Source organism: Molossus molossus, unplaced genomic scaffold (assembly GCF_014108415.1).
Source record: "Molossus molossus isolate mMolMol1 unplaced genomic scaffold, mMolMol1.p scaffold_m16_p_19, whole genome shotgun sequence".
In the NCBI taxonomy this organism is placed as follows: domain Eukaryota; kingdom Metazoa; phylum Chordata; class Mammalia; order Chiroptera; family Molossidae; genus Molossus; species Molossus molossus.
The window spans coordinates 25,245,536-25,267,127 of NW_023425354.1; the positions used below are offsets into that span (position 1 = coordinate 25,245,536).

The following is a 21,592-nucleotide window of genomic DNA, read 5'->3' on the forward strand; positions in this document are numbered from 1 at the left end:
GGCCTGTGGCTGGCGCTCGCACCTCCTTGGCAGCTGTTTTATGCTCAGGATTTTCACAATGGAAACTTCCATTCCTCTGCCCTCTCTCCTCTCTCAGGGAGCAGCTTATCTTCTCTGCCCTGGCCCCTCTTTATTGCAGGGAATTATCTCTAAGGAGGGCTGGGCTGAGCTGGGCTGGACCGAGCCTGGATTCCTCCTTGGGGCTGTGGTCCAGGGAGACCCAGGGACAGGACAGGGGACAGGTGTCTCTTGTGCCTAGCTGGCTCCCAGCCGAGGGGTCAGACAAGCTGTGGGGTGTGCCATGGCTGCAGGCTCCCGAACACACCTTCAGGGCAAGGGAGTAGCCATGAGCAGCTGAGCCCAAAGGTGCTATTGTCCCCACCCTAGGAGCTGAGCCACATGCTCTGAGCACACTAGGGCCTCACCCAGAGGTCTAGAGAGTCACAGCTGGGCAACCTGCTCCTCCCCACCCCATTTGTGTTTCCTCCACCTGCCGTTGGTCCACCATGATGTCATGACGGGGCGAGGGACAGATACAAGTCAGCACACTTGGGCCTAAGCCCCACATCATCCTGTCTCTGTGTTCTTTGGAAAGTCACCTGGCCCCAGTGTCTGATTCACAAAGCTACAGTGAGCACCACAGTTAAGGAGCCTTGGAGCTACAAAGTGGGCCAAATATTAGCACTGTCTCTCCATCACTCAAATATGGTCCCATGGGCCAGACTTCCCTCCTGCACAGTCTCCAAAGCAAAGGACACTCCCCCACCCCCACGCATACATCAACTCAAATGACTCACATAAGAAGGCCTGTTGATACTATGAGCTTTTAATTGGTATCTTCCTCCCTACGTCTGAGGAAGAAACAAGGATGCCCCACAATGGCCTTCTTTAGTTTTGGAGGGGCACGGGCAGAATGAAGGGCTGAGGAGGGACTGGGGGCAGCGGTAGAGCTGACAGTGGGTTTCCTGAATCCTTTATCTAGTGGTGGGGGGGTGGACCTGCACAGGAGGTGGAAAAACAAAAATCACGGACAAGCTGCCCTCCCCAAACCTGCCATCCCACATAGAGCCTCCCGCTAGGTCCCTGCGGTTCCCGAGGCCACCACCAGATGGGAGCATTGAGCAGCATTCCTTTCCTTGCCTGGCCTGCCTCCCCTCCTCCCTCCCTCCTGGTTCCTCACCAGCCCCCTTCCCTGCCTGTTTTTCCTCTTCCTTTATTTCTCCTCCTACCAAAACATATCCTGGGGCTTCTATCTGCTTTATGTCCAAGGAAGCCAGTGACAGATAAAAGCATCCTGACTGCCAAATGGAACCATTTGACATCTGGGAGGGCCAGCCAAGGGTCTGCTGCTGAGGGAACTCCTTGGATCTGGACATCGTGTTCAGTCACTGTGAGCTGGAAAGTGACTAACAGCTCTCTGAGATCCTAGCACCTGGCCCCTAATGTTCAGAAAATGTCTGTTGAGTTGGACTGAACAGAATTGAATTAATAAATCAACCATCAATAGACCAATCAATAAAGCCAAGGAGATGAAGCATGAGCAATGTGTTCTGCTGGTAGCCCCAGCGAGGGCAGGGCCAACTTGACCGGAGCGCAGGCTGACCCCTGCTGAGCAGCCTCCACTGGGCAAGTCATGTGCTGGGCTGGGCCATGCCCCTGCTTCCCACTTCTTGTGATGTGACCCCAAACATGAAGTGGTCTCTGCTCACAGTGGTCTAGGGGCTGTGGGGAATGTGTCCCGTGAGTCCCTGGACCCTCCTTTCTCTCCTCACCCGCCCCTTTCGCAAAACCAACTCATTCCATGATTCCTGTGACCACTGCCGGCTGCTAGCCTGGAACCCTGGTGGGAGGCTGGCTGGGTGGGCGGCTGGAGAGCCAGGGAGGGGGCGGCCAGCAAAGGGAAGAGAATAATGCCCAAGGCGACTGGTCATCGGGAAAAATTTGCCAGTGTCTATCGACTTCTCCTTTTGTCCCCCTCAGCTACGCAAGATGAACCCCCTGATTGAACCCAAAGAGCAGAAGTTGATCTAAGCCTTCTGGTGGCTTTTTTTCTGACTGATATTCCTTTGCTGGCCTAAGACTGTCGAATCTGACCTTGCCCCGTGTGCTAACTGAGGGGCGTCCGGGGGGTGGGTGGAGAGGGCTGGGAGGGGGGGCTTCAGGGTGAGCCCAGGAACTCCTTGAGGACGTCGCAGGTCTTCTTGTGCAGGACCTCGCGCAGCTTCCTCACCCGCCGGGTGCTGGACGCTCCCACGAAGCTGTCGGGCCTCAGCATGGCCATGCCGCCGTCCACCTCCCCCATGATGATGAGCGGTGTCTCGCCCACGGTCACGTTGGGGCAGGGGCAGGTCCAGTCCACGTGGAGCAGAGTGACCTCCAGCGGCTCCTGGCCCAGGAACTTGAGGCCCATCTTCTCATCCTTCAGGACTTCGTCCACTGTCACCAGGGCGCGACCCGCGTCGGGCTCCTCGGTCAGCTCGGAGACTCGGCCCAAGATGACAAAGTCGCTCCGACAGAAGCTGGTCACGAGCTTCTGCCTCGGCTTGCAGGCCTGGCAGCGCTGGTTCCCCCAAGGGAAGGGGCAGGACTCCTCGCAGGCCTCTCGGCTCTCAAAGTTGTTCCCGTTGCCCTCACAGCCACCGTAGACGAAGGACTGGCACTGGCCCGTCTGGCTGTTGTAGGCCCAGCGCGGGGCGTAGGCCTTGCAGGGCCCCTGCAGCGCCGGCAGGCTGCACACGGCCAGCGGCCCGCTCAGGCAGGCCAGCATGCAGGCCTCGTAGGTCTCGAAGTGGTTGCGGTTGCGGTGGCAGTGGCCAAAGGTGAAGGTGAGGCAGTTGTTGGCCTGGGCGTCAAAGTGCCAGCGGGTCTGCTCCTCGCCGCAGTCCTCGCTGTCGGGGGGCTTCAGGCACTCGGCTGCAGGGAAAGCCGTGCCGTTGGGGCTGCTCTCCACGGTGGCTGCAGCCGGGCCCCCCCGGACGACCGACAGCGGGAAGTCGGCGCGGAGGATGCCGGCGGCATTCCGGGCCGTGCAGGTGTAGATGCCAGCGTCCTGGAGCTGGGCGTTATAGATGACCAGCTGGGCAATGTTGGTGACCACCACGTTGCCACGCACGTGGTTGGGCCGCATGACCACGTTCTCCCGATCCTCCAGCTGCTTCTCCCAGGTGATGTCCGGCCGGGGCCGGCCCACCACGTCACAGAGGAAGCTCACTGTCTCGCCCACGGTGACCGACTGGTGCACGGGGTGGTTGAGCAGAGCCGGGGCAGCCGTGTCCAGCCCAGGGGTCTCCGGGGAAGCTGTGGTCGGATGCATGGTGGTCTCAGGTGGCGGGGGGCTGGTGTTAGGCCAGGTAAAGTGATAGCGGCAGGTGACAACAACCAGCGTGATGCCCTTGGAGCAGGCCTCGGCGTCCATGTAGCAGCGGTTATAGTAGGTGAGGCCGTCCGAGGCGCAGGTAAAACTGGGCTCCTTCTCACAGCGATCTTTGCACTTACACACGGGCTGGCCGTCCCAGATGTCACACTCAGAGCCCTGCTGCAGACACATGAAGTGGTCGCACGTGGCCTCCTTGGGCATGCCCACCGGGCCCTTCTTCCCCTTCACGTCCATGTAGCGGGCTGCTACACAGCTCTTGGTCCCACACACGTTGGGGCAGCACTTCTCGTAGGTCTCACACTCCTGCAGAGAGCCACATCGAGAGGCCTGAGCAAGGAGGAGAGGACAGGGTCCCCCACCCTACCCCATGGTTTCTCTGGGAGAGAATTACTAAGTGCTCATCTATCATGAGCAAAATGTTTTGATAATAATAGCTAATGTGTACAGAGCACTTGCTATTTATTTGCCAGGCTCTCTTCCAAGAACATTTACATTTGTCACCTTAGATAATGCTCATCACGAGCCTATTAGGTGGGTATATCATTATCCTCACTTCACAGATGATGCTGAGGCACAGAGAGGTTAGGCAACTTGCCCGAGGTCACACAGCTGGTAATGTGGGACAAGGCCGGCCACATCCCTTGCTGCAGGGTCACAGATGAGAACGCAGTGCCTCCGAGAGGTGACGCCGCGTGCACAAGGCTGGGACACAGCAGCAAAGGCTCCAAGCTCCAGGCCGGGGAGCGGGGGTTGTTTCTAAAATGAGGTTTTTCTCTGATCACATAGATACTGACCACAGATGAGGTCTAGTTAGGAACAGATGCCTTTTTGTATTTTTTCCCCTTGGGGTAAGGGTGCCCTGGCCAAATTGAGGAGGTTGCACCAAACGCTGAGAAGGAACAGTGGGTCAGATGTTTGAGGCCGTCTGCACCCTAGAAGCGGCAGCTCTGATGGAGCCCGCATCTATCCAGAGCCGAGGGGAAGGGCAGGCGGAACAGGCCCAGGGCGTCAGGGCTGCCTCCATGGGCTGTGCCAGACCCTGTTCCAATACGGGGGACATTTCACGGGGAAGTCAACAAGGGGAAAAGTCCCTTTGGGTGGCAGAGGTCAGCAAGGCCGTCAGAGGACTTACAAGACTGTAATTCCCTCTGATTCTCGGTGGAGCCACGTGAAGCATTAGTTTAATTCCTCGAAATTAGCAGCATGCTCCGGGCCGGCACAAACAAAAATTTCACATGGTGTTTTCGACAATAACACAACGTACCCACTGGGCTGGCGGCCGCTGTTCCTAATCTGCCCTGGTCGCAGACCTGTGAATCACTCCCCGCCCGGCTGGCCTCTTGTGGTTCCGACTGCTTTCAGCCGCTGACATTCCACATCAGCTAAGAGGGGGCAGGTCCCCCACCCGCCTGCGCGGAGCCTGTCTGCCTGGCTTGTTTACTGTTTTCCCCTCTCGGCTCAGAATGGGGACTTTGTTTTGCAGCCCTCGCTTGGCAAAGGCTTCTACGTGCAAGGAAGCTTTGGGACGGGGTGGGCAGACCTCGGAGCTGGGGTCTGAGGGAGAAAGGCCCAGTGGGGGGTTGAGCGCAGTTGGGGACTGGGAGCAGGCGGGACCGTTCCTCTGCCAGAGGCTCATTCCATTCCCTGAGAGACCGGCCCGAGGCTCCTCAGGACTCAGGTCCGGGGGTCCGTGAAAGGCTGGGTCCTTGGGGACCATGGAGATGGCATTTTGGGGCACAAGAAACCCAGAGGGGACCCTTAGAACAGTTTTCCTTAAGGACCCAGAGTGTACCCAGGCTGTCTGAGTCTCCAGCCCCGCACAGGTGCCTTCTTCCCAAGGCAAATGAAATCAGCCAGTCTCACTGTCCCCAAGCCCCGCCTGACCGATAGGCCAGTCTGTGCCCGAGAAGCAGGCTTCCCTGACAATGTAGCCAACTGACGGTGTGACCGCACGGGGTGGGAACACTGTGGCCCCCTCCCACCCCTTACCTTCCTTCTCCGCACCCCACAGCTCACTGGCAGCATCTGGCCAGAGAGGCCTGAGAACTGTCCCCTGGGCACGGCGAGGCAGCGGCCACTCCCCAGGGGGTCCTGGGCTCTCCTGTAGGTCCCATGAGTTTGGCAGCACCAAACATGAGAGGGAGCACCAGGGTCTCTTATGTTCCTTGGAGATGTCCAGCCCGGCCTGAGCCCCAGAAGCTGGCCAGGCCGACAGGAGTGCCTCTACCCTGGCAGGTGCCGGGTCCCAGCAGGCTCCCGACTGCAGGGGAGGTGGCAGGAACGACCCTTGGACTCTGGAGCTGGGAGAGAGCTGCCCTGGAGCCGGCCCGCCCTGTTTGCTGCAGGTGCTCTGAGGAGAGCCGAGGGGAGGACTGAGAAGTCTGGCTGGTCCAGACAGTCCCCCTCCTTCCCAGGCACACCCAGAGTCCACTCGGAGCGGTTCCTGTCCACCCTCCTTGTCAGCCTGGTCCGCCCTCGGTGTCGAGTCCAAACCCCTTGCAGGCCGGATGGAGCCTCCGCTTCGTTGTCAGACAGACGTGAGTTCCAAGCCCGCCCAGCTGCGGGACCTGGTGCTGCTCGCCACACCGCCCCGAGTGTCTGTTCTCACCTGCCCGTGGGCTGCTGACTCGTGTGCCTGGCCTCGTCCTGGCTCAACGCAGCCCTCCGCAAACAAGAGGCCAGGAAGTCGAGGGTTCTCACGTCCTCATGAACTTGAGCATCACACTCACCTCTTCTCCTGGGCCTCAGAGTTACAAAGTCATTACACCCTGTTTATCTCCGTGTGGCCTGGGGCCCGAGCGACTTCAGGTTCCTGGCCCTGCAGGGCACTCCTGAGCCGTCCCCACCCACGGCCCCCACTGTCCCTCACTGACACAGTCCTGGGGCCCATCGCAGGCGTCCTGGTCCCACTCACCTGGTCCGTCTCACACTCCCGCTTGCAGGTGCTCTGGGCATCCACCCAGAGGTTGGGGTTCATGTCGTTGGGGCAGATGCCAGCGTGGGAATAGCGGATGGGCGGCAGCGCCAGGCCCCCCAGGGGCACCCCGAGCAGCAGCAGCAGCACCGCCGCCTGCCCACAGCGGGCCCAGAACCGGTGGCACCCCGGGGCCCACATGGTGCGGTTTGCAGCAGCCAGAGGCCCCCCCTGCGACGCTGCCAGGGGCTGAGGCCCACCAGGGCCCTCTCCTTCCCGGGGGCTGCAGACCCCTGCCCTCACCCCCGCCCCCACGCAGGCTTCCTTGCTGCTGGTCAGGCTGCCCTGCCGTGGCGGCCTCCACCAAGTCAGCGGAGCCCGCGGGGCTGCACGGCTTCTGAGAAAAGAAAGGTCTTTGCCAGGAAACCCCCTCTCCCGGGTGTGCAGGGAGAGGAGCCCCAGCAGGGGCCCGGCCTGGATTTCTATCCTGGGCGCACCCGAGTGGGAGCGAGCTAACCTGATGCCTGTCACAGGCAGGCTGCTGGCTCCTCTGTCTCGTGGCTGATCACAGACTTGTTGCAGAAGGAAAGAAGCTGGAAGCAGTTTAGGCGGCGTATCTGGCACGGTGGGACACCTGCTTGTTTTTGACTCCAGGAGGCCTTTAACCCCTTCAAGGGCCAGAAATGGCATGTGCTCTGGGGGGAGCTGGCTCCAGCACACGCACGCTCACTGCGAAGGCGGTTTGTTTCCCTTTCCCCCACCTCCTCGGCCGGCCCCCTCCTCCCCTTGGCCACCTCTGAAGAACACACAATCGCTTGTTACAAGGAGGGACCTGCAGCCACAGGGTTAGCATCGCCCGGCCCGATAGTACATTTGAGAGCAAATGACGTGGAAAAACAACAAGTTCACGGCCATTCCAGGGCGGGCCTGAGCCGCGGCTGTGCTGTGTAAGCCGACTCCCACCCCAGCACCAGGTCCCCTTGTGGGGGGTGTGTGCCCCGACAGCTCCCTATCTCCCTGTCCCGGGCAGTTTGTGTCTCAAGTTCCGACTTTGGTGAATTTTCCCCAAATCATTCCAGACACACAGACCAGATATGCTGCAGCTCCCGGCTGCCGGGACAGACCACATTCCTTGCTCCTCCATCGACACTCTCGTGGCCCCAGGAAAACCTACGGGCGTCTCGGGGCGGCGCTGGGAGCCGAGCTGCCCTTGCTAGGGCTTGATGGCTGTGTTCAGTGAGCTCTTTTGGGGTGCCAGGCACTTTTCAGCTGTCTCGTTTATCCCCCACTTTACAAAGAAGAAGCTTCATGGTGGAGAGAGTGAGGGACTTGCCCAAGGTCACCCACAGTAAGCGGTGACAGCAATACTAATGGCTAATATTTATTGGGCTCCTCATCAGTGCCGACCTCTTCGTATGTGTCATCTCATTTAATCCTCACAAACTGTACCCTTATTTTAGAGTTGAGGAAAGGACGCACAGAGAGGCTAAGCAACTCGCCAGTGTCACACAGCCGCGGGACTCCACCATGAATATGGGAAAGAGGGACATCAGCAGGCGGTGACCTCTGGAAACCACTCTGCCACCCCCATCTGTCAGAACTGTCAAAGTATGTCCCAGACTCTGGTTTTTACAGGCTGGACAAGAAGTTGGTGAAACACCAGGGGCTGTATTTGGGGCTGGGATCGGGGGGGGGGGGGGGGAGGAGCCAAAAGCTGCAGGGGGTGGGGGTGACTTCCCTCCTATTTGGCAGGAAATGGCTCCTATCTAAAATGCCACCATCGCCCTGGCCAGTGTGGCTCAGCGGTTGAGTGTCAGCCTGCGGACCAGCGACTCCCGGGTTTGGTTCCTGCTAAGGGCACGTACCACCAAAAAAAAAAAAAAGACAAAAAGAAGAATAAAATGCCACCATCAAGGGGACAAACTGAGTGTTTTTGACTTGGTCACTTGATCCCCAGGAGGTAAGGGATGATGAGGAGACAGATCCCTGGAAGAGAGAGGCACCTTTTCAAGGTCAAACTGTAAAGGATTTGGGGAGGAGCATCTGAGCTGCTGTGTCCTGAGGATGGCGAATGGGGTGGCCCCCAGCAGTGCTCTCATTTTACAGATGGGGAAACTGAGTCCTGAAGCCAGGCCCTTCCTCTCCCAGGTCCGCTCTCCCCTTCAGGGCTACACCCCACCATCCAATCTGACTGTGAGAAGGCAGCATGACCCTTTTCCCTACCCTGCAGACCCTTCCCTTCCTCTCGGGGGGCGTGTTGCCTTCTCCATACCTGAGCCGATCCCTTCCCGTGTGTAGGCCATTCTGCAGGGTCTGTCTTTTCTGCTTATGTCAAAGAGTTAATGAAGGGTGTCAGATCCTAATCCTCTAAATTACTGGAATAAACTTCCCTCCAAGGCCAGTCCCAGTAATGAAGCCAGACAGCAGGCGACGCCGGCTGCTTTGAATTCCCTGTAATTTCATAAACCCGTGTTCCAGCTGCTCCCGGTCTCGCACACGCTTGGCGGACGCGGTGTGCGCAGCCGCCTCGGGTATCACAGAGGGCATGGATGGTGCCCCATTTCTAGGCAGGACTGAGGAAAACTGTCACAGCCCCATTATGCGAGGACAAGTATTCTGGGGAGGAGGCTGAATTCTGGGAAGTTACTGGAGGGCATTAGTGGGGGAGGCCTCAGCGGTGAGGGGGGGCACACAGCAGAGCAGGAACAGCTGTCCTGGCCCCTGTCCAGGTTGTGCAGAAGCCCCTGCCCAGTCAGTGCTGTCCGGAGCCACGGCCTCTCTGTCCCAGGCCCCACTCCGGCCATTCTGCTCCGAGAGCCTCTAAACACAGCATCGGGGAAGAAGGGGCCCTGGAACTCTCCAGCTCTCCCTCTCGACCCTTCCTAGTCTCCCCAAAACTCAGCTCAGAATAATAAATAACATCTGATCAGGGCTCGCCGCCCACAGTTTTACTGCATCATCACTGCTGACCCTCACGCCAGTCCCAGGAGGGAGCCCGCGAGGTGGCTGGGAGCCCCCCGTGCATCAGAAGAAAGTCACGGCGGGTTTAGGCTGGGTCTGCCCGGCCTCCTCTCCCAGACCCCTGTCCTGTGCTCTTTCCACAGCCCTTCAGGAAGGTCCCCGCCAGCCTCACCTGCCTCCCTCGGGAGGGTGTCTCTTCCTCCAGGCCCCTCCCTGCCACAGCCCCCCGACCAGGCTCTGTCTGACTCCTCTCCCTCTCCAACTCCTCTCTGCTGCGTGGCACGGACCCCCCCCCCCAACTCTCTGGGACCAAATGAGGGCTCAGCTGCCCACACCCACCATCCACCGGGCTCCCACTTCCCCTAGAGCTGATCGCTGGGGATAGGAGTCTGGGCTGGGTGGGCCTGACCTTGGGGTGTCTCTTGCCTTTCTCCCTCCCCAAGGACACTGGCACAGCTCAGTCAAAAAGAGGGCTGGGCTCCGACTGCATCTCAGGGGAGCCCCAGCCCACACCACTGTCGAGGGGCAGAGGGACCACAGACCCTCCACACCCTCCAGGGTGGTTTCAAGGCCTAGCCTAGGTGCAGCTGACAGGAAGTCACCCTGAACAGTAAACTCTGGGTGACCCTTGACCTCAGGTTCATCCTTAGCATAACAATGCCTGAGCAGGGAGGGCCTTGACAGGACAGCAGAGCTGACACATTTTCCATTGGCCAGGCCTCTCCCCTCCAGAGACCTCAGCCACACGTGGTGGGGATGCCCGGAGGCACGGAGTCACCCCAGCACCTCAGGGCTCTGTCACTCATGCACAGACCAAACCCCTAACCTCTTGAAGCGTCTCCTCCCTCTTTTCCTACTTGATGTTTTTTAAAGCACCTACTATGTGCTGAGTTCTGGGTACACAGAGACAGATGCAGTCCTGGCTCAGGGAGGGCACGGTCTGGGCCGGAGGACAAGCACACAGCAGCGGACAGAAGACCCAGCGCTGCCCGGGGCCGTACGGTGCTGGGAGCGGGAGGAGGAAGAGGGGACTCAGGCTGCTATTGTGCAGCTGCGCCCCGAGTGTCTCTTACAGCCTGAGCAGGAGTCGGCCAGACAGAGCAGAGGCGGTGGTTTCCTACCTTCTCCCTGGAAAGGCCTGGCCCGCAGCACGGCCCCTCAGCCAAGGTCCTCCCTTCCCGGGCCCAGGCCTCCAGGAGGGGGAGGCGAGAGGGAATTCAGCAGGTTTAGGAGACGCGGTGGGGTGGGAGCTGCAGGTCTTTCTTCCACGTGGGGCAGCCCCAGAAAGTCAAACCGGCAGCCCATTCTGGCCCCCCCTTCTCGGGCCCCCCGATCTGAGGCAGCCACGCCTTCTCCCAAATGGATGGGAGAGGCCACTGCTCTGGGAGTATCCCGGCCCTCATCCTGTCATTGAAACATATTTGGGGAGGAGGAAGGACTTGAGAAGCTGGGATTGGGGTTCTGGGGAGGAGTCCTCAGTGAGGGTGCTCAGATGGTTCTCTGAAGGCCTGGGCTGCGTCAGCTAAAGGCAGTGATTAGACCCAAGCCAGGGAATTCAATAAAGCTGGCTGCTCATTACCCAGCTGGGGACCCCCCACCTGAGCGGCCATGGGCCTGGGTTACATTACAGGGCTGTGTGAACTTCCCCCTCCAAGTGAGACTGCACCGGGCCTTGGAATCAATATGGGGCCTCAGCAGATGGTGGAGGCGGATGGACGGGGGAGGCGGTCAGCTGTGGGACACGTGACCCACGGCATCTGTGCAGAGCAGGGCAGGGAGGGTCCATACTGAGCCCCAGGGGAGGCAGCACAGACTGGAGATCTGAGGGTTGTGGGCTTGGCCATGGTGGGGCCTGACCCAGCGCCTTGGGCCTGCAGGGCCTCCTTTACATGCGTGCCTGAGCCAGGGGCCTGCTGGTGGGGTCCAGTCCCTGGAAGCTGGAGTATGGTATCTGAACAGACCTATGAAGCCAGCACAGGAGACACAGCTTCTGGTTCAACACAGTTCCGAGCACCTTCAAGCCCTCTGATGCCTCCGGGAAAGGTGGACATCAAGGTGTCGGTGGATTTCAGCCGTGTGTCAGCCCTTCACCCACTCGGGAAGCTCCGTGGAGCTTGGGTTGAGCACCGTGCAAGGAGTCGCTGTGGTCTGCCATCGACCACTGTGCGACCCCATCTACGCCCCCGTCTGAGGCCCCTTTTGGCTCCCTCCTCTGTGATTCCATGTCCTGATTCTCCAGCTTTGCCTTGATGGAATCTGCTCTAAACAGTCCTCGGCAGCCCTCAGCCAAGACAAACACGGGCGAGAAGAGCTGGAAGGGTGCGGGGAGCAGCGCTGGTGTCGGGTCCACAGCTCTGCTCGGGGGGAGCAGGGCCCCTGTTTCCACCTTTCCCAGGCCTGGGGGCTCAGTAGGAACGCCACAAATAGGGACATGACCTCCCCCAGCTCAGGCCTCCCCTTCCTAGAAGCTTCCTCTGGCTACTCAACTCTCCACACTCTCGAACTCCTGCCTTCCCTCTGCCTTTCTGTTCTCTTCCTTCGGATGAGAGAGAAATGAGAAGGCCTCAGACTTGTGGGCCTCGCTGCTTACTCACGCGCTGCTGAGCAAAGGGGCGCGTGTTCCCGGAAATCAAACGCATCCCTGGCGCCCATTTCAACAGTACAAAATGTACGATGATGGCGGGAGTGACAGGAGGGGTTTGGATGAAAAACAGGCCTCTCCCTGACTGACAGTGATTTCAGGTCTTCTGGCTTAAAGATGGCTCCCCCACACCTTCAAGATGCAGGCCGAAGCAATTGATCTGGACCACCACGAGCTCTGCCTCCGGCGACCTCTCCAGTCCTAGCTTTTGTTGCTTTCTCTCTCTCAGACTCGAGAACTCTCTCCAGTCTTCAATAGCTGCACACGTCCTTTCCCCTTCTGCCCTCACAGGCATTGTCCTCTGCCACGGACACTCTCCCTTCCTCTGGCCAGGTCCATCGTAGAAGCTGCCTGTTAGGAGGCCTCCCTGACCTCAGAGGCTGAGGAAGGCTCAAGCCACTTCTCACTGGGGGTTCTTGGTATAGTTTTTAACATGAAAAAGCAAAACAAAAGGCCAAAACTGGGTTATCAACCTGTAGCAAGGTTTAAATATGCAACACTGCCAGGGCCTGTCTCTGTGCCTGTGGGTGTAAACTGGTTGGGGAATAATGTAAAAAAAAATTCACATTTCAGGCCATTTGTGGGCACAGTGTGGCCTGATGGCCCTGTTGGGACTGCCTGTGGCACACCGGGCCTAGTTTATGTGGAGTTGAAGTTACTTATTCCTCATTTATCACCCAGAGTGGCCCGTGAACTCCTGGAAGGTAGGGCTGTGTCTGGTCCATGGCTCCAGCAGAGAACATGCACTCGGTCAATGTATGTTGAATGAATGGATGATCCCATCAAGGAGACCATGCCCTTGAAAGGCTGGGGTGAATATTCTTGGTGTCAGTCATACATGAGAAAGACCAGTTTGTCCTAGGACAGGAAACCAGAACTCTGCAGACCAGTTGTATGCAGGCAAGGGTGGTATGCTCATCCCTGGGCCCGTTAGCCACTCTGGGCAAGAAGCAGCCTGGAGTCTACAAGGCCTAGACTATGGCAGTTGGAGAAGGCTAGGGTATCACATGGACAGCCTTAGAGGTAGAAGGAAGGTGTCCCTAGTGGGATCCACCACATCTGCCATGCTGCTCTTCATGTATTTGTCCCTTGGCTTCTCCTCAGCTCTCCCATGATGTCTTATTTAACAGCTAAAGATGCCCTCTTCAATTGTGTCCTTCTCTGCTTCCAGAGTGTCACATTACTCTAGCTGCAAGGGAGTCTGAAAGGTGATGGTTCTAGCTTTGCAGCAAGGGAGAAAAGAGTTGTGATTGGCTTTTGGGTAGGCAATCCATTTATCTGCCACAGTGACCCCTCCTAGAGCCCATTGGCTGGGGCGGTGTCTCATTTTTGCAGTCCCTGATTTTGTCTGCACTGTGAACTAGTTTCTGCTTCTAGAATTGGATTCAATTGATGTGCAGGATTAGGTAATGTTAGGTAACGGTGGATGAGGATTCTCTGAGATCCCTGTGGTTCTGTGAGATAGTAGTGAGCTACAATAAAGCTGAACTGAGCCAGCCCCACCAGCCCCCGGAATAAGTTGGTAGAGGGCTCTGCACAATGGACAGTGTGATCAGCTTCATGAAGCAGAGCTTGCTGATGACTGCAATCCCCAGGGAGAAGCTGGGCAAAGGAAGCACCTTTAACTCTCCTAAATTGACAATGAACATTTCACAAACTAAACCCTGCCCCAAGGAAGTGTGGTAGGCAGTTAGCCAGACATGAGCAGAACAAGGATGATAGGCCAGGTAAAGAAGGTCACCAAGGTGGAAAGTCCTGGGTGCCTAGCAACGGGCAAAACTGGGAAAACAAGGACCTCACCCACAGGGTAACCTTTCCTCTTCAAACATATTGCTGGTCATGTGGTTTAGACCCCCTGACCTTTGATATCTCTGGTCATGTGATTCAGACCCTCCCCTGACCTTTCCTCCCCTTACATGTTGCTAGTCATGAAGTTAGATCCCCTTAGAGGAGGAAAAAAACAAGGGAATTGGAGAATAACCCTTAAGCATTAAGACCCCAGAAAAGTGAGGTTCTGAATCAAATATATCTAGGCCTCAATTGGGTTTCAGCTCCAGACCCAGAAAAGCAGCAAAATCAGACAAACTATTCCATGGCTGACATCAGGACCAGCTGCATTGACTAATGACCCCCTGCCTTGGCACTGACCAGTCAGTGGAGACCACAACCCAGAAAGGACACCCCTGGAAAGCTTGGCTCTCCCTCCCTAGTGCTCACCTGTGCCTGTCCCCTCCCCTTCTTCTTCCCTACGGTGTGTTACCTTTACCTGTCACTCTCCTAAGCTCCAAGGGCCCTTTCTTTTGCCTCTGTAACTTGTTTTCTGACCTAATTTCTTCTATGGCTCACTTCTACCTCTGTGACTTTCTATATAAACTTTCTTTTATAGTTTGAGTCTTGACCCTGAATTCTTTCTTAGCCAGAACTCAAGCACTGAGGTTGCTGAACCAAGGTCGGTCTGACACCACCAGCCTAACAGCTGGTGCCGTTTTTGCCACCAACAGAAAGAAGGAAGACAGGTGTCAAGTGAGGCCAGAACTTTGGGGATGAGTTCAAGTCTACAGCCCCAAGTCTGGGTCAAGACTGAGACCCAGATACCGAGGCAAGGGGTGGAAAGAATGTTTAGGTGGGAAGGTGAATTCTTGTACAATTCACAACATACCAAACATTGAGACAATTTTAGAATGTTCTGGGCCAGCCCCAAGAAAAGAGAGTTGTCATTCAATCATTATTAATTCAATAAAAATTTATTTCATACTTACGTGCCAGACATCGTATGAGGCGTTGGTGATACAAACCACTACAGTAGTGATTTTCAACTGGTGTGCTATAAGAATTTTTAAAACATGCAACACCTGACCATTTAGCCAGCTCATTGTACATACACAAGGATCCAGTTAAAACTGATGCATGCTGGCAAGAAATCCAGGAGGCCAGGGCATATGAGGAGGGAAGATTGAGTCAAGTGGAGGAAACAGGGTCTACCTGAAGCAAAGAGAGTCTTTTCAGGGCAATAGCAAGGCTGATGCGCTTGGAACCCTGAAAGAGAGAGAATTAGCCAGTGGCTGAGGTGGCTGAGGTAGGCAGGGGTAGACCCTGCTGCTCATAGACTGTGGGAGTTTTGACTTAATGTTAAGGCTGGACTTTGCCACTGAGACTGAAAGGCAGTAAGTATCAGACATAGAAAGAGGCAATGGGGCCCTGGCCAGTTTGGCTCAGCAGGTAGAGCATCAGCCTGCAAACTGAAGGGTCACAGGTTTGATTCCCAGTCAAGGGTATGCACCTCGGTTGCAGGTTCCATCCCAGTCCTGGTTGGGGTCCTGCGGGAGGCAACCAATCAATGTGTCTCTCTCACTTCGATGTTTAAATAACAAAAAAAGAAAGAGGCAATGGGTAGGAAGGCAAGAAACCCGTACTGAGGCCCTGGGGTGGAGCACTCTCGGGGAGGCCTTGAGTTCCTATCACACATGAGGGAGGGAGGCAGGCCCTCTGCCTCTGGGCCGAGGCTGGAGAGGGTAATGGAAAACAGAGGATGCGTAGTAGACCGTGCCTGGTTCCTGGAAGTGACTGCAGGCTGGCAGAGAAAGGGCTGGAAGCTTAGACTGGCAGGCTAGCGACTGCCCTAAGCTTTCTTTCAGCTAATGAAAGTTACATGGGAAGGGGAGGAAGGGGAAAAGGGGGGAAGGAAGAGGATGAGAAAGGATAAATGGCTGCCCCAGAAAGTGACAAGGTAAACTTTTGACGTAGGGCAGCACTTGTTTAGGAGAATCAAAACTGTCTGTTGGGATGCATCACAACTTCCTCCAATCAGCTGAGGCAGGACCACGGGTTTTGAGTGACTCGGAGGCCAGACCCTTGCCAGACCTCAGTGAAGGCTTTCCTGCCCAGCGAACAATGGGACTTGTCAACTGTGCAAACCTGTAGTAGACTCATTCTACCTAATCCAGAAGGCCAGAGGTCAGTGCTTAATTAGCGTAACCACCATGACCTGCCCCTTTGAGTTCCTCCTAAACGACTCAGTTAATTGCTTCCCTGGAGTGTGTTCTCTTTGTTAGTTTACTCTTGAATGGAAACTGATGGTCAAGATGGTCTCAAAGTAAAGACACCCAGCAGGGCTTTGGTGGCCAGAGCAGTGGACAGCTGAACCTAACAGCTGGAAGTCTTGCTCTACCCAAGAGGGCAAGAGGGCTGGTGTGGCTGACAAGCTTCTACGGAGGCAGGTGCTGAAGGAGGGTCTGAGCTGAACTGAGCCCACCTTTAATTTATGATTCTTGAAGAAGAGTCATGGCAAGGGCTCTCAAATGTTTTAATGACAACCCATAGTAAGAAATACATTTTTTTGCCAGGCCAGTGTGGCTCAGTGGTTGAGCTTCGACCCATGCACCAAGAGTTTGCTGGTTTGATTCCTGGTCGGGGCACATGCCTGGGTTGTGGGCCAGGTTCCTGGTGGGGGGCATGCAGGAGGTGACAAATCTATGTTCTCTCTCATTGAAGTTTCTATCTCTCTCTCCCTCTCCCTTTCTCTCTCTCTCAAATCAATAAAGAAAAAAAAAAAAGAAATACATTTTTCATTGTGATTTAGTACCCATATTCACATGCATAACTAAAACGGAAGTTTTACAAAATAACAGTTACCCTCTCTACATGCAATGCCCTCTTTAGTATTCCAAAAGTTGAAGATCACTTGGGAAGGTTGGGAACAACAAAAGGCCAGGGATTTGGGGACTTCCATCGTCTCCATCAGAAGACTCAATGTGGCAGGATACAAGGTTAATATACAAAAGTCCATTGTTTTCCTTGATCCCATCAATGAACAATTGAAATTTGAAATTAAACAGACCATAGTGAGAGAAACACATGGAGGATACATGGAAGAGCAGCAGACCTGTGAGTGCCTTTTCTTGGGCCTTCCAGCCCAGCCACCAGCTGAAGGTGGTGGAGGGAAGACCTCAGACTATGTCACACAGAGCCACACACAGCAGAAGGAAAGCCAGGCTGAGCCCTGCCCAAACTCCTGAGCCACAGAACCGTGAGCAAATAAAATGTTTGATGCCACTAACTTTGGAGCTAATTTGTTACATAGCAATTTATAAATGGAAGAGGCATCTAGGGACAGTGTGGACGCCAGTTTCAGCTGCTCAATAAATGATAATCAGAAGTCAAACAAACACAAGGATGCTGCCAGAGTTGCCTTTAGAGAATGAGGTGGAACACGGGGACTGTTCCAGTCTGTGCCTGCAGCAACGCCATTAGAGGGGCCTGCAGGGCGGGCTTGGAGGATAGCACCCTCAATGGATCCAACATCCCAAGTCCAAGGGTGATTGATGATTCATGAATTTACTCAGCAAGCATTTTGAGGTGTTCTTGTGTGTCCTGTGCTATACTTGGAACTGGTGGAAAATAAGACAGCTGTGGCCTCCATTTTCGCGGATTTGAACTTTTGGTATAGGTTACAGATACTAGACAAATACACACATGAATGTAAATGACAGATTCCGGGCGGTGCCTAAAGGAAATACACAGAGCGCTTGACACCAGGCAACAGTGAGAGGCTGCCCTCCTCTCCCTGGTCCATTTTCTCCACCTGTGAAGGATAGGAAGTCAGATGGAGTAGACTCTGAACACCTGGCTGGCTTGGATTCCAGGGAAGAGGGTTGAGGGTTAGAGCCCTGTTTCCAGTGTAGAGCAGGGGTCAGGGAAGGACTTCTAGAGGAAGGGATGTCAACACCGAGCCCTTGGAGAGAAACACTTGGAGGACACATGGAGGAACAGCATGGCGAGGAGGGAACAGCACATGCTAAAGCTGCGAGGTGGGGGTGTCACAGGACACTCGAGGAGCTGGAAAACAGCCAGCGGGACAGAAGAGGAGCAAGTCCACACGGGACTCAGCTCAGAGGGGAGGACTCGGACCCATGCCTACACCAACACCCGGAAGGAGGCCCTGATTTTACCCTCCACTTAAACGCGTTCCCTTTGCACTTTGGCTTCTGTTTTCTAGCAAGTGTTAGGGTAGAGATTTGAGGAAACACACAACAAAACCAACCCAACGTGCAGCGAAGAGAAGACGTGGGAGATGGCCCGGGAGGCGATGCTCGGCCAGCCGACACCTGGAAACACGTGCTGGGTCGGCGGTCGGGCCTCCCCTGTGAGCACGCAGGGGGTACATGGTGCACAGCTAATGCCCACGTCACGGCAAGATGGTTGGGGATACGGACGGACCAAGAACAGGGCCACACAATGGACTTCCTGCCAGTGAGGGGCTAGTGCGGAAGGTGCCTCTTTAACGCTGAGCTCAGTGGGTGGGGCAGAGCGCAGGGGTGGGCAGTTCTCCACGAAGACTCGGGAAGCCCTGTTCCTGCCTCAGCCTCAGCAGCAGGGCAGTGGGAGTGAGCTGGAGGATGAAGAGGGAGCAGGAGGCACCTAGTCAAGGGAGTCAGCTCAAGCCCTGTTCCTGTCTCAGCCTCAGCAGCAGGGCAGTGGGAGTGAGCTGGAGGATGAAGAGGGAGCAGGAGGCACCTAGTCAAGGGAGTCAGCTCCTCCGAACGATCAGGTTTCAACCCACAGGCAGTGACCTCGAGCCCACCAACCTGCTCACTGTGGCCTCAGGTATGCAAGGGCCAGGGGAGGCAAAGACCCCACCACGGAGGTTAGAGGGTGCTGGGGTGAGGGTTCCGTGCCTGATCCTCCTCTCTCCAAAGAGGGAGTGCACACACAGAAGACACGGGCCGACGGGACCTAGCACCAAGCATTTGTCATCGCTCTTAGTGTCTGGGCCCCTCCCCCACTAGGGACCTGGTGGAAGATTAACCCTGATCAAGAAGGGGGCTCAGTCCAGGAGTCTCAGGGCAGCCTCCACCTGCCAGCTCCCTCTCCAGGGCCCAAGCCACGGGCTCAGCCCTGGCCAACACCCAGCCACAGGGCGAGAAGACGGGCCAGGAAGAGAGGGTGGCCAGGCCCCCCGCGCACACACGGCTGGCACAGTGGCCCCAGGTCCGGCTGCATGTGCAGAAGAGGAAGGGAGAGAAAGGGCCTGTCGGCTTTCGAGGAAGAGAGGAAGTGGAGAGAGGGCCCGTGAGGGAAGTCACTCTGTCCACGAGTAAACTAGGGGTGACTGAATGTTCTTGTGAGCCACCTACTAAGAGGAGCCACCCTCCTCCCTTGCCCCATCCTCTCCATCCACTTACACCCGAAGAGGTGTCCCTCTGATTTATGGTCAATGCTGCCACCGGCGTGCTGGCCCCTCGGCTTCTCTCCCTCTCCACCTTCTTAGGAACTTGATCCCATCACGTATACCCTCTCTCTCCCGCTCACTCATCTGCTCCTCTCGACTGGATCATTTCCGTTAGTCTTTGGACACTCAAGTCCCTCCCGTCCTAGACAAATAACGAAATCTTTCTCTGCATTGCACGGTCCCCTCCCTTAACAGCCCTGCTTCTCTCCTCGCCTTCAAAGTCAGTCTTCCTTCTCTGGGTCCATCTTCTCACCTCCCAGGTTCAGCCCACATCCCACTCTTCTGCACGCTCTCATCCAGCCTCCCTCGCCCCACTTTGCTGACAAACCTGCTGCTAAAGCCACCAGTGCTGGCGTGGCCCTGAACAACACATGGCCCTGGTCTTCCCCGTCTCTGCAGCACGTGGCTCGTTGACCACTGTTCTCATGAGGTGCTCCTTTCCTGGCTCCCACCCACCTCCCTGGCTGCTCCTCCTCCTCTCCTTTCCCCAGACGTGTCCCCAGGCCGTGTCAAAGCTGCTGACCCCCCTCCCCGCACCACGCTGTGCCACCCCCTCCGGGCCAGGGGTTTTCAGCGCGGGCTGCGCGTTAGAATCAGCTGGGGAGCTTTTCAAACCTACCAGCACCTGGGCGCTCCCCTAATTAAACCAGAGTCACCAGAGTGCGACCAGATGTGGTAGCTTTAAAAGCTCCCAAGTGATTCTGAAGGCGCAGCCAGGGTTTCGAGCCGCTGCCCTGGGCGACCTCGTTCCCGGCCTTGAGCGCACTAGCAGCTTTCGGAGCTGTATCTGCAGACTCCGCGACGTCCGGAAACACCTTTGCTCCCCCCGAGGCATCGAGCCAGGTGTCTTCTGTGAAGAGCTGGCCCAGTGTTTCCTCTCAGCGTTCAGGGAGTCCTTCCCAGCTCTAACGCGCTTCTACTAGTTCTTCCTTTTCTCGTGTAGGATCTGCCTGTGCGTTTCCGTAATGGACTAATTAAGGAAGACATTTTCTTCCTGGCCTAAGGAAGACCTTCATTGCATTTCCAGAAACAAGTTTATTATTTTTATCTCTTGAATCAGGCATGAAAAATATATATCTAGAATGCTGACATGCCTATGACCAAATTGCAATGCTTTGGTTTAGTTCTCTGCTTCTCTCTTTCTCTGTCCCTCAAAACAAAGTCACTGCCTCCTTTTTTTTCCTCCTGGGAAACTGTCCGGCTGGTCTCATTCCTCACACAGGAGTCTAATGTCTCCCCTACGAGACTTCAAGGCAGGAACATGTCTTAATCACCACTGTACCTCCTATGCCTAGCATGGTGCTTGGCGTAGGGTCAAGTTTTGCGGAATGAATGAATGAAGTTTTGTAGGTATAGCTCGGAGAATGAGCCACCACTCTGGTTGGTCCCCCTGATGGATCCAAAGAGAGGAGACATGAGCTCAGCCTAGAAGCCGCGACTGGAAGGCAGACCTGTCCTGTCTGCAGAAGCTACAGCTCCTTCTCTGGGCATGAACTGCAAGGAGGGTCTTGTAGAGAATCCTGAGTCTGGTGAATCCCTGGAGGACTTGTGACACATGCCACATCCCACCGGGACAGGGCCTTGTCTTTTCACACACTCCCACTGGTCGCAGACCAGAATTGGCAAACAGTCCAGCACTCCCCAAGGGCAAAACATTTCCATCACTCAAATGTTTGGGAAGTACACTGAGGAAAAACTATTGGAGCAAGAAAATTCATAAGTAACGCAGGTAGGAGACGACTTCCTAGAATGGGGCTTGTCTCAGCGCCCCCTGCTGGGGTGGGGAGGCCCCAGGTGCGCACCAAGCGATGCTGCAGACAGAGGTTACGGGGGACTCACCCATCGGCAGCCTCCTTTGGTGGACAGGAGACTTCCTGTCTCTCCTGGGAGGTTTGAAGAAACTGAGTGATGAAGGGAGAATGTGGGGGTTCTGGGCACAGAAGGTGCAGGCACTGAATAATCTTACCCATAATGACCATAATGACCTGTGGCTACCCGCCCCCGCCCAGTGTCCTGCAGCATCTCACACCTTCCCCACCACGGTCAGGGAAGCCACAAGATGGGGTTAGCAGGTGTTTGCAGGGGGCTCGCGTGCCCTTCCCGCCCTGACACCAGCATCATTTGTGCTCCTGGCCCAGCCCCCAGCACACATCTGCCCTGCTGTGGGGATCCCCCCCGCCCCCGCTCCAGTTTTGTCTAAACATTGGAAACATCATGCTAAGTGAAAGAAACCCGACACAAAAGGACAGAGATTGTTTGATTCCATGTGTATGACCACCTAGACTACGCAAATTCAGAGACAGGTCAGTTAGTGGTTGCTTAGGACTGGGGGGAGGAGGAGGGGGGAGTTGTTGCTTAAATCGTTCTGGAGTCTCTGGGGTGACGAACAAGGTCTGGAAAGAGATCGTGATGATGGTTCACTGCACTGTGAAATGTTATGTACACATGAAATGGTTTAAATGGTTAATTTCA

General features: G+C 56.0%; 1 protein-coding gene across 1 annotated transcript; it reads right to left on the reverse strand.

Moving 5' to 3' along the window:
- Positions 1 to 1,191: 1,191 nt before the first annotated feature.
- Positions 1,192 to 6,967, reverse strand: WFIKKN2 (WAP, follistatin/kazal, immunoglobulin, kunitz and netrin domain containing 2). The gene is made up of 2 exons (XM_036268644.1): positions 6,291 to 6,967; positions 1,192 to 3,679 (listed from the first exon to the last, which is right to left on the reverse strand). Exons 1-2 carry the CDS (start codon positions 6,489 to 6,491, stop codon positions 2,159 to 2,161), a joined length of 1,722 nt encoding a protein of 573 aa, XP_036124537.1. The 5' UTR covers positions 6,492 to 6,967; the 3' UTR covers positions 1,192 to 2,158.
- Positions 6,968 to 21,592: the final 14,625 nt, after the last annotated feature.